General features: G+C 37.2%; 1 protein-coding gene across 1 annotated transcript; it reads left to right on the top strand.

The window, feature by feature from the left end:
* Positions 1-379: 379 nt before the first annotated feature.
* mtpap (mitochondrial poly(A) polymerase) lies at positions 380-11,329 on the top strand. Its single transcript, XM_052112301.1, has 9 exons — positions 380-523; positions 753-913; positions 1,023-1,256; positions 1,495-1,719; positions 1,895-2,112; positions 4,831-5,057; positions 8,663-8,755; positions 8,920-8,990; positions 10,050-11,329. Exons 1-9 carry the CDS (start codon positions 403-405, stop codon positions 10,419-10,421), a joined length of 1,722 nt encoding a protein of 573 aa, XP_051968261.1. The 5' UTR covers positions 380-402; the 3' UTR covers positions 10,422-11,329.
* Positions 11,330-12,814: the final 1,485 nt, after the last annotated feature.

Here is a 12,814-nt window from a genome sequence, read left to right as displayed (position 1 = left end):
AATTTATCTGAAAAATTAGTATACACAGACACAAGTTTTGCTTATGTTTGGTTAAAATTTATATTTCTAATCGATTGTTTCTATGATTATCGTGTTTAGTTGGAAAATCTTATTTTTGTCCATCCCTTATCCTTAATATTTCTTGGATTAATCCATACATTTGGTAAGGTTGAACATATCAAAATTCTCTTTTCTCGTACTCCATAGAACCTGCTTGCGTACCCTGTTTGGGAAACACTGGATTAAAAGATGGGGAAATCAGATGACACTTATTTTTAGTTCCCCCTAAACTGAAACGCAATACTTTCCAAATCTCTTCACAGGCACCGTAGAGTGAATGTCTACGCATGCGCCCTTCTCATTTCAACAATGGCGGCCTCCTTTGGCGTGTGTAGGTTACATATGTGGGGTTTAAGAGGGCTTGCACGATTTAGTTTTGGAGTAGAATCTCAGAAGCAAAGCAGATTCGCTACAACTACATCAGCAATTAAGGGCCAGATAGGAAACAAGACAGCGAAAGCCGGTATAATTGTATTTATTGACTAGATGAATAGCATGTAAGCTTGTGCTTTCTGTGTATTGAGATTGTCAGCTGTAAAACTTACTCAAACGTATTCTTTCACCTGCCATATCTTTTGTCGAAGTTAAATACCAACCAACTGTTTTCAGCTAATGAAAATGACGATGTGCATGACCAAAACAAAACAACTCAAACCTCTTTCTATTTGTTCCTTTCGTTTTGATCACGAAAGCAAAGGAGAGTAAATCATTTCAAGCAATCCAGGAGGAGAAAAGAGAACAAGCTGAGAGGTCGGTCTTAATCAGCTGCCCAGCAAAGATCAACGAAAATAAATTTTTAGATTACCTGTCTAAACATGGGGCAGTCAACAAGCATTTCTTCTACAATAGCTATGTAAGTCATAATGAGAGGACCACTGCAAGTCCATGGCACTAACAACTGCATTATTATATCAGATCAGCTCTTGACATACTGTCTTTCATCTCATTCTGGGTTTCTACAGGGAGCATATGCAGTGGTTGAATTCTCCAGCAGAGAGAGCATTGCCTCGTTGAAGGAGAGCACTAACATACCAGCTGTCCAACATGAAGCTGCAGTGCCTTTCAAATCCCGTCTGCTTTCATTGAAATGGACTGGGCCAGGCAGTCAGTCGGGCAATCATCCCATGCCAAATTTCAAAGAGCAGTCCCCACCATCCATCAATGAAATCATCCAGCTGCTCTCTGAACAGGACAGTGTGAGTTACATGTAGTACGGTTTGGGTAGGGTTTATAACAATGTGAGGATGGGTAAATGACAATTACATTTTGGATGATCTAACCGTTTAAAATAATATTAGTCATGTGGTAGTTATGGAGTAACGTTTTCAGGTTTTTTGTGTTTTTTGTAGTGTGGCTAATTTTTTGTTTTATGCTTGCTGGTTGTAGCTTCAGACAGAGGATAATTAGTATCTTCTCTTCACATTTCTCCATCAGGTAGATCAGCAAATGCAACATCTGACAGAGGCCTTCCAGCTCACAGAAGAGAACATCAGTCTACGGTTTCTGGTCTGTTCTCTGCTCAGAGACATAACTGCTACATATTTCCCAGAAAGCATCATTATGCCTTTTGGGTCCACTGTCAACAGTTTTGGCAAACTGGGCTGTGACCTCGATATGTTTCTGGACATTGACGGCAGCTATGCATCAGGCCAGAGAATGGTAAGTGCTGTTGTCTTTAGTTTCAGTAGATCTGTAGCACATCTGTCCTGAAACCATCTTAACTGATTGCAAATAAAACTGGATATCCCATTTGTTCTTTTTTTTTACTTTTTTTAATTTGGACAGAATTTTTGCAAAAAAGTTTGTTTTTGACACCTTGATTATGAAATAATAGTTTAAACAGGGCTCTGGAATGTCTCTGGAGTACCAGGTGAAGCGAGGGGCATCAGAGCGGGTTGTGACCCAGAGTATCCTCTCAGTCATTGGGGAATGTGTGGACAAGTTTGGCCCTGGATGTGTAGGGGTCCAGAAAATTCTGCAAGCTCGATGTCCTCTTGTCCGCTTTGCTCACCAACCCTCTGGCTTTCAGTGTGACCTCACTGCCAACAACAGGTAATTTTTTATTTAAAGGCTTGCCATTTAAACCAGCGGTTGGCATGTTGTCAAAGGCCCCCTTTACACCTGGCATTAACATGTGTTTTCTATGATTGTATCATGCTTGACCACATTAAATGACAGGTGTTAATGCACACAAAATGTTCCAAAAAATGTTTCATGTCATATTTTCATTCGAAACTTCTATTGAGGTTTTAGAATGAAGCTTCTAATGTCTGTCGTCATGTTTTATGACGTCATCACCCTAAAAAATGTAAAAATCCTTGAACAAATTCCTCAATTTGAATAATATGGATTAAATGGAGCACGGACCACCAAGCGAACGCAGATAGTCCTACATAATACGATCTTTATTGTAATATATAATAATGCTAGACTATAGAAATATATATATTAGCTGCTAGACTGCCCCGGAAGGTGCATGCCTCGCTTTGTGTCCAGCAAGTTTTTTCACCACAGTGAAAATGGTTTTGAAAGTCTAAATGCCAACAAACATGGATTGAGGCAGAATATGTTGTGAATTTTGGAAATTATTACATTATTATCTTTTTTTCAAAAAATGTTGACTTTTGGACTTTACAACGCTCTGGAGTTATTGGAAATGTTTGGACAAAACGAATCGGAAACAATCTTATGTGGCCACCACTGGAATCAAAATCCATGGATAAATTCATCTTTTATATTAATAATAAACACGAGGACACGAAATTTAAATTCTAATGAAGGTGAAAATTTATTAGTTCATCGACAACCACAGAACCTGCTATTGTAGCTGATTACAGATACAAATTTGATTATTTATATTCTATTATTTTCTATGTAAAATAAAATCAATATAATAGCTTATAAAAACATAACCAATGTGTATTTCAATGCATAGTAAAAACCTTAGACATGTATGAAACACATATAGGCCTAACCCAAAATGGTTAATAAAGAATATGATCCTAACCCTGTTGGAAAACGAACTGATTTAGAAAGCAATATTTGTTTTACTGTGAGCAAAAATATCATGCTGTAAAACTATAATGAAAATATTATGCTGTAAAATCATTATGAACGAATTCTCCTAAAAGTGGGCTCACTTGAACAAGGCATCTGGTTGTTTTGGTGGCAAACACTGCACATCATTCACTAACGTTTGTGGATCGATTACTCAGTCAACACAGGTACTCTTTACCTTCCATGTGCAGCTCCCACACACTACCTTTTGACATTTGTCACAAGTGTCCTTAGTTTTGTTTTTCTTGCAGTTTCTCCACACTTGGCACTGCCTTCCCCTCTCCTTCTGCAGCTGCTGCTACCTGGGTCCTCGCACCATCATCTGTGTGCTTTTGCTCTCATATGGCCGTAGCGAAGTTCATTTGCCAGTCGCATTATGAAGTTCCTCCGTAACATTCTCTCATTTGTGCATTTCTTGAACATGATTGAAGCATTTATCGCAGCCAGGTCAAGGATATTATAAAACACAGCCACTGGCCATCTACATGTAGGTGCTTTCACATAGTATTTCCTCGCCATTTGATCTAGCACATCTACTCCGAACTTGGTTCTGTTGCAGTATGTGACTGTCTCTGGTTTAGCCTTTTGGACACTTGTGATGGCAACAGCTTTGTGGACAGTGCTTTCTTTCTTTTGCACTGATAGACTGTGAGCTTTGCATTGTCACTTCTCATCATCATCCGTGGTGAACAGCGCCCTTTGTTCCTTTACGTTGCAAACGCTGAAATGCGTGCGGTCAAAATGACCGTTATGGCCATTCAAGGTAGAAACACTCAAAATCTTTTTTTTTTTTTTTTTTTTTTTAAATTAATAAAATAATGTTAGAACATCCATTTAAGAAAAGTCATGGTCCTATGGTTATATGGGTTTTATTTCAACAAAGTTATTACATTACAAAATTTAAAAACAGTCAAAATGATCGCCGTGGTAGTTCTAGTGTTAATGCAAGTTTTGTCCCTCTTTTGAAATGAAGGTCTGTATTTCTGACTGTTTCAACATAAGATGGAGAATGTGTGGCAAGAGAAAATGCATTTAGTGGAATAATAGAAATTTTCCTGATGGCACATGTAATGCTCAGGGAGTGCAAATATTTGTAGTGCAGTCTCATGTAGAGATGAGCCTTGAACTGAGAAGAAAAGTGATGGATAATCTCTCTAGTCCTAAAGAAAGACTTTTAAACTGTTTTGATGTGATCATTAAGGGAACTCTGTTCATTATCTCACTCCCATTTACGCTTCCCCAAAACAAAGGTCATTTTGCTTGATGTTTCCTTTTAGAATGTGACGCACCTGCAGTGTAGAGAAACCTGCTCAGCTCTTTTTATTGTACTAATGCTGGGGGTCCCCTCACGGGCAGGTCTGTGGGTTACAGAGGGAGATTCCCAGATGAGTACTTTGTATACTTGTGCTTAATGAGAAAATCAGAGCTTGGCTTTTCTTTCTATTCATGGTGGAAGTTGCTTTTTAAACATGGACCAAGAGCAAAATCAATGTAAATGGACTAGGAAACATAAAATGCATTTATTAGAACAAATTTTGTTTGGACTCGCATGATAATTATTTAATATGTTTAGACATAAAAAGTGGCCAAAATTAAGTGTTTCGTTTGTTTTTGTTTTGACAGTTTTAGATGTGCCACCATAATTTTGATTAGCCATGACTCATTCTGTTTAGTAAAACTTAGGTATATGTGTGTATGTTACATTTAATGCAGGGTGGCAATGAAGAGTTCCGAGCTGCTGTTTCTTTATGGGCAGCTGGATCCTCGTGTTCGGCAACTGGTGTTCAGTGTGCGGTGCTGGGCTCGAGTTCATAGCATCACTAGCAGTATTCCGGGACCATGGATCACCAACTTCTCTTTAACGGTCATGGTATTGTTTTTTCTGCAGCAGAGGAGTCCTCCTATACTGCCCACACTGGACCAACTGAAGGAGCTGGCAGGTATTCACACTTCTCTGCATTTTTCTTGACTAGGTTCTCAGATGGTGGGACACAACAATCCAAAAAAGGTGAAAGGTGCATTCTGATAGGGTTGCGGGCAACTAGTAAAATTAATGCTAAATTAATATAATAATATTCAGCTAGTCATGTAGTTGTGCAAAGTAAAGATAGCATAATAAATAGTATATTAATATTTAAAATGTGAAAAACGCTTCCCATATTTTAGATTATTGACTTCAAAGATTATACGACCAATCAAATGTTTTTTCCGTGCTGGGTAGATTACTTTTGAATTGTAATTTGTTACTGATTACAAAATACATGACAAAAATTGAAGTTTAAAGTAATCAATGTATTGCTTTTGGATTTCTTTTGGGATTACATCTGCTGATCCAATACTTGCTTATTTGATACCACATGCATTTGAGAAGGATATATAAGTTTGTTCCATTTTGACTATGTTGCTTAAATGCATTAAAGAACGTTAATGGGTCAAAATATAACAATTTATATTATTTTTTTTGTGTTTTACTTGCTTTTTGTCTGTTTCTGAGTGAAGTTAAAAAGGCACTTAAAACTACAAACGGCATCCATGTGTGGAAACAAATCAGACCAGTTATATTTGTAATTACAAAAGTGTGTTTATCTTGCTTTTGTAAGCGGAGTACAAAAGCAAATGGTGAACTAAAACTAACTTTAGAGCACTAATGCAATCAATTTACCCCCTCCCCCATTTGAAAAAAACTCAAAGACTTGCAGAGGGTATATCAGGTGTAGGCTGGTTTCGAATATTTAAAATAAAAAATGAAACAGAACACCTAAAGAGATCAATAAAATTCTGAACTATTTACTGACTTTGCATGATTAATATGTAATCATGTAATCCATAAAGAGTAACTAATTTGATTGAGAATTTAAAAATGATACGTGATTTTTGTAATCTGAGTATGTTATCAAGATTACATGCAATTCATTACTTCCCAGTACTGGGTTCTTTAGTGCATGTCTGTCTGTTTATCTGTCTACTGTATATGGGCATATACAGCCATGGCCAAAAGTATTGGCAGTGACAAAAGTTTTGTGTTTTGCAAAATTTGCTGCTTCAGTATTTGTAGATTATTTTATCACATGTATACTGGAAAAAAATAAGCATTTCATAAGATTTAAAGGCGTTTATTTGCAAAACCTCCATTTATGCAAAGAGTCAATATTTACAGTGTTGACCCTTGTTCTTCATAACCTCTGCAATCCACTCTGGCATGCTGGATATCAGCTTCTGGGCCAAATCCTGACTGATGGTGATCCATTCTTGACTTATTAGTGCTCGTAGTTGATCACAATTTGTGGGCTTCTGTTTGTCCACTCGCTTTTTGAGGATTGACCACAGGTTCTCTATGGATTAAGATACGGGGAGTTGCCTGGCCACGGATCAAAAATTTCAATGTAATGATGTTTTGATACCATTCTTTATTCATGGCAGTGTTTTTGGGCAGAAATGTGAGAGAGCCCACTCCCTTGGATGAAAAGCAACCCCACACATGGACGGTCTCAGGATGCTTCACTGTTGGCACAGCACAGGACTCATGGTTGCGTTCACCTTTTCTTCTCTGGACTATCGATTTTCCAGATGTCCAAAACAGTCAGAAGGGGGCATCATCAGTGAAAATATATTTGCACCAGTCTTCTGCTGTCCAATCCTTGTACTTCCTGCAGAATTTCAGTCTGTCCTTGATGATTTTCTTGGAGAGAAGTGGCATCTTTGCTGCCCTTTCTGACATCAGTCCATTGTCCAAAAGTCTTCGCCTCACTGTGCGTGCAGATGCACTCACACCAACCTGCTGCTAATATTGTGTAAGCTCTGCACTGGTGGTGACACGATTCCGTAGCTGACTCCTCAGGAGGAGACAGTCCTGGCGCCTGCTGGACACTCTGGGACGTCTTGAAGCCTTCTTCACTGCAGTTGAACCTCTCACCTTGAAGTTCTTGATGATCCGGTAAATGGTGCAATATTCTTTCAGGTGCAATATTCTTTGCAGCAATTTCCTTGCATGTGAGCTTATTTTGATGCAAAGCAATGATGGCTGCACATCTTTCTTTAGAGGTAATCATTGCTAACAAGAACACAATGATTGGAAGCACCTCTTCCCTCCTTTTATAGTAATCAGTCTGCTCTTATAATCCAATCAGAATGATAGAGCGATTTCACTTGACTAGTACTCGTTCACACTTTCCCAGGTGCTGCTGATATGATTAGTGAAATTATGTTAGCTGGTAATTTTGTGCCAGGGCCAAAAAACTGTGAAATTTGGGTTTTTGTGATTTAAGTTAATGTTTTTGGCCAATGAAGCTTTTTGCAATTATTTAAAATGCATCTGATCACTCTGCACAATAATCTAGAAACAGTGTGAATCAACACTACAACAACTGAAGCAGACAAATTGGTGAAAAACAAAATTGATGTCACTGCCAATACTTTTGTCCAACGTGATCTTCTACTGTTGTAGCCCAACCGTCTCAAGGTTCGATGTGTTGTGCATTCTGAGATGAAATTCTGCTCACTACAATTTTACAATTGTATTGAGATGTTATCGGTGTCTGTCAGCTCGAACCATTCTTACCATTCTCCTTTGACCTCTATCATCAACAAGGCATTTTTGTCCACAGAACTGCCACTCACTGGATGTTTTTTGCTTTTGGCACCATTCTGAGTAAACTCTAAAAGCTGTTATGTGTGAAAATCCCAGGAGATCAGCAGCCCGTCTGGCTCCAACATTCATGCCACAGTCAAAATCACTGAGATCAATTTTTTTTCCCCATTCTTATGGTTGGAACATTAATTGAAGCTCCTGATCCACATCTGCATGATTTTATTCATTACACTTCTGCCACACGATTGGCTGATTAGGTAATTGCATAAGTAGAAGGAATGTGCAGAACAACAAATTTCACTGATGTTTAAATGAACATTTTTGAGTCGACTAGTCTAAAAAGAAATCAACCGTCAGAAAACGGTCAAAAGAAATTGTATTTATGCTACACATTTAAAATACTTATTCTTTTCTATATACCTGATGCTTAATTCCACTGAAAAGGGGCATTTATCCATGACATGCTCACATTATATTATCATCATTGTACATTTAATATTGAACATGACACACATTAACCTTTAGCGAATATAGGTTTATTTATGTAAGCGAATAAAGGCATATTTATTGAAAACAATTGAATTAGTTGTGCAAAACCAATAGCACAACCCAAATAGCCTGTTCTAAATGGAATTCAAAGTTACTTAACATTTTAAAACATTCAGGATATTGTTGAAATAATTAACAGGTAGGCATTCCTACCTGTTAATCATTCCTTGCCTAAAACAGTCATTTTCTAGGCTGCTTACTCAAAAGCATAAATTTTTTGATGAGCAAAGTTAATACATCGACATGTTTATCACACTGTATGGCTGTCCCTTGAGTCAGCCATCTACACACAATTATTGTGTCTTGGCAGGGTCAAGGAGACAATCCATGGCAGTGATACAGTATCTGGCTCTTGCTGTAAAGCCACTAATATTATATTTATGTTTTGTGTGTGTGTGTGCTCTCTAGGACCATCAGATAAGTGTGTCATTGAGGAGAATGACTGCACCATTGTCAGTGACCTCAGCAAGATTGCACTGCAGAATAACACAGACACATTAGGTGAGTGGAGTGCATTGATCCTTTTCATAATTCATATGAACTTAATGGAATGGTATACCCATGCACAAATGACACATTTTTGTTGTGCTTTTGTAATATGTTTCATATTTACAGATATATTTAATCAAACTGCTGCTTAGTTCATTTTTTTGCCTCATTCACAGCAAAACTGTTGCAGGAGTTCTTTGAGTTTTATGGCAATTTTCCCTTCAAGGCATCGATCAATATAAGGAAGGTGAGTCATCCACTGATGACACACGCATGTGCACACACTCAGGGGACATTGCTGACGTGTTAGCGGGCCTTCCACAAATGGCCACCAGAGGGCGATAAGTCAATTCAAAGAAATAGTCTGGGCATTTGAAGGCAGCATTTTAGTTCATTCTGACAACAGTGAATCAGTCAGATAAGTATTTAAATTACCAAAATTGTAGATATTTGTCAAATAAATTTTGTTTGTAAAATTCTATTGCAACTTTAATAATTATTTTCCATGCTAATCTTTTTTTTTGTAAGGTTCATCTGAATTTGAATGTGCATATCTTGAAGTGTATGTATGTGTGTGTGTGTATATATAATATATATATATATAAGGAATATCTTGGAGTAATTTCTAACTCTAACTCTAAAAGCTTTATTAGCTCCTTGATTAAAAATGCAAAGTCCGTACTTTGCCTTTGTTGAAAAGTTTGTTTACTCCACTAGTCAAAATGTTTTGGTAATTATTCAGGAATATTTTCAAGAAGATATAATATGCACACTCTCTTTGCAATATCATTTGTTTTGTTGTCAAAAACTGCTGTTCATTCTTTGTTTTATACCCTTTTTAAGAGACATTAGTTCCCATCATCTTTTAAACTGCAAAAATCTATTTCTTACTGAGAATCTTTGTCTTATTTTCTGTTAAAAATGTTAAAGCGTCCCTAAAAAAAGAACAAATTACTTGAAAAGCAGCATGACATAAGATATTAAGTCTTGTTTTAAAGATAAATCTTACAATTTTGTGGCATTTATGCTTAAAAAAAGAATTGAATATTTACCAATGTGGTAAAAAATAAATAAATAAATAAACAGCAGGTGCTGTTTAAATCAAAATAGGATATACAAAACATGCTTGATTCATTTATAAGTCTGATTGAAATTTCTAAATGCATTTCTTTTTTACTTGTCCAGAACACAAACTGGAATGCAGACACTTATTGCTGTATTAATACTGTGTTTTGATGCACTGAATGTGTTTGTGTATTTAAGTAACTGAAGGCATAAATATGTTGGTTTATAACCTTTTCACCAGGGAAAGGAGCAGAACAAACCGGAAACTGCCGCTTTGCACATCCAGAACCCATTTGAAACTACTCTAAACATTAGCAAGAATGTTAACGCAACGCAGCTTGAACGTTTTGTGGGACTTTGTCGAGAAAGCGCGTGGCTTCTCCAACAGAGGGATGTTCTTGACAGAAGTTCTAGCCAATCAGCTGAATCGGTCTCACCTTGGGGGTTCGCTGCCCTTCTCCTTCCTTCAGTCACTTCAGGAGCAGGGGTGAAAAGTCGCAGGAAGAGAAAACTGGAGCCAGCTAGTTCAAGGATAAAAAACCTGTTAGACTCTCTGAAGATTAAAGGTGGCGAAACTGTTGCAAAGGAAGGAAGTGTCAACCCTAGGAGGTGATATGCTCAGTATAACTGGGGGACTCAAGGGTTTTTAAAGAAAAATGTCTTTACATGCCCAAACACGGAAACAATGAGAGGTGGATATATTTCCACAGTTGGAGTCAGATTATTATGTATTTAAATTTTTGAGCTGGATTGACAGTGTGACTAACATTTAAACTCACTCAGCACGCTGCTGTGAGAAGTAATGGTGCACACTTCCTTTTTTAAAAAACTTTAAAAACTAAGACTTCATTCCCCTAAAAGTTTTTTTTACATAAAAGGGAAGCTCTGTAGATCGCATCATGATATAACGTTGGAGGCAGAGGTCCACTGCAGTCGTCGCCTCTTTGAAAAAGGAGTTTGTTTTGCTGATCTGATAACAGTGATCATTACCGTTCTCATAGCAGTAAAGCAGAACCTCTGAACACTAAACAGCTTATATAGAACAGAAGTGAAGTTTTGATTCAGTTAGATCACATAGACTCAATCCTCTCTTTATTGCCATACCAACAATGTGGCCTAATGATTGAATAAGTAGATTTGTAAAAGCAGTTATCGGTCAAGATAGTCACAGAAGTATGTTGTCAGAAGTAAAAAAAAGAATTGAAAGTTTACTGTCAACCTTTGTAAATAACAAAAGTTTTATAAGAAATTAAAAAACAAATTGTAATCAACCCAGTAATGTTTGTTCCTTGTTAAATGGGCTTTTTTAAAATGTGTTGTTTTGTTGGGTGACTTATGCGTTAGGGTTGCCTAATTTCTCCACTCCTTTAAAAAAATTAAAGCGATAGTTCACCCAAAAAATGAAAATTCTCTCATTATTTACTCGCCCTCATAATAGCCCAGGTGTGTATGACTTACTTTCTTCACAGGAACACATTTGAATAAAAATATCATAGATCAGTAGGTCCTTCAAATGCAAGTGGATGGCGATTTTCTCTTTTGAAGCTCCAAAAACCTCAGACAGTCAGCATAAAAGTCATCCATACGACACCAGCTGTTAAATTAATGTCTTCTAAAGCAACACAATACATTTTGGTGCAAATAAGATAAATATTCAAGTACTGTTTATAACTCTAAATCATGCTTTTGTTCAGAAGTGGTACACGCGTTCAATTGGCATTTGATACACGCGAGAACTGAGTCAAATGCGTCACAGCTGCATGGTGTGTTTGTGTGCTCATCCTGGATCTCTCAACTGAGTGGAGAATGTAAGATTACCGCTTGAACTCCACCCTCTCAAAGCGTTGGATTTTACTTGGAGTAATTAAATATTGATCTTTTTCACACCTAGTGATCATTTCGCTTAAGATATTTATTTAACTGCTGGAGTAATATCAATGACGTTTATGTTGACTGTCTGTGGTTTTTGTAGCTTAAAAGAGAAATTGCAATTCACTTGCATTTTAAGTACCTACTGATCTAAGATATTTTTCTATTTTTCTTCAAATTTGTTCTGGTGAATAAAGTAAGTCATACCCACCTGGGTGAGTAAATGATGAGAGAATTTAAATTTTTGGGTGAACTATCCCTTTAAGTGCATAAAGACCCCATGAAATCAGAATTGGAGTTTTGTGGCTTTCGGTCCATGTCTTTTATCATTGAAGCCATCTATATGCTAGTGTACTTAAAATTATTACATTAACATTTAGCAGATGTTTGCATTTAAAAAATGGTAGGCTTTCTCTTCCAGGAAAATGTACTTCAAATGTTGATGACTCATCCTGCACTTCACAAATTTTGTTCAATTGTATGCTCTCGAGAATGAGAATGTCTCTCGCCCTAATGCCACCTCCAGCCAACTAGCAAACCAGGGTTCATTGCAGTGACATAACTAAAGCCTATTTTGCTATTTAAAAATAAAAGGTAAAGATAAAACAATCCCTTTTATATGTCCCCTTCTATATACTCCCTCCCAAACTTCCCATTTCAATCAGAAACACGTCAACGCAGGATCTGCACTTGTCAAGCGATTTCACAGGGTCTTTAAGAAGTATTTCAGAAACTGTGGCAGGCTAGTGTAACAAAATGGACATTGCTCATAGAACGACCTCTCTTGAATTAATGGATTGTAGATGACGAGATTTGTGTGGGAACTGAGAAGAACTACAAAGCAGGGAGCTTGTTTTATGGGAGGGCAGGAAACAGACACTGAGAAGATGGAGAGAAGTTGAACATTGGCAGATTGAGAGGAAATAGTAAAAGTTTTTTGAAACCGTATCACAGAACAAGCAATACGAAAGGAGGAAAATTATAGTAGGAGAGGATGAAGAGTGTAAAGTGTCCTAGGAGCACTGTTAAAGAGTAGGACAACACTTAACTTGGTGAGGTCAAAGGTTGATGAGTAAAGTTGAAACCATGCCTCTCTCAACCTCAAAATTTCCACTCTAAGAAAGAGAAGAACATAGA

The sequence above is a fragment of the Xyrauchen texanus genome, chromosome 40 (genome assembly GCF_025860055.1).
Source record: "Xyrauchen texanus isolate HMW12.3.18 chromosome 40, RBS_HiC_50CHRs, whole genome shotgun sequence".
In the NCBI taxonomy this organism is placed as follows: Eukaryota; Metazoa; Chordata; class Actinopteri; order Cypriniformes; family Catostomidae; genus Xyrauchen; species Xyrauchen texanus.
The sequence above is the reverse complement of the archived record's forward strand: the minus strand, read 5'-3'. Positions and strand labels throughout refer to the sequence as shown.

Coding starts and splice junctions, on each gene's coding strand:
- mtpap (XM_052112301.1), top strand. CDS start 403: ATGTGGGGTTTAAGAGGGCTTGCACGATTTAGTTTTGGAGTAGAATCT. Junction 524..752: donor AAACAAGACAGCGAAAGCCG/GTATAATTGTAT, acceptor TGATCACGAAAG/CAAAGGAGAGTAAATCATTT. Junction 8,991..10,049: donor CATCGATCAATATAAGGAAG/GTGAGTCATCCA, acceptor CCTTTTCACCAG/GGAAAGGAGCAGAACAAACC.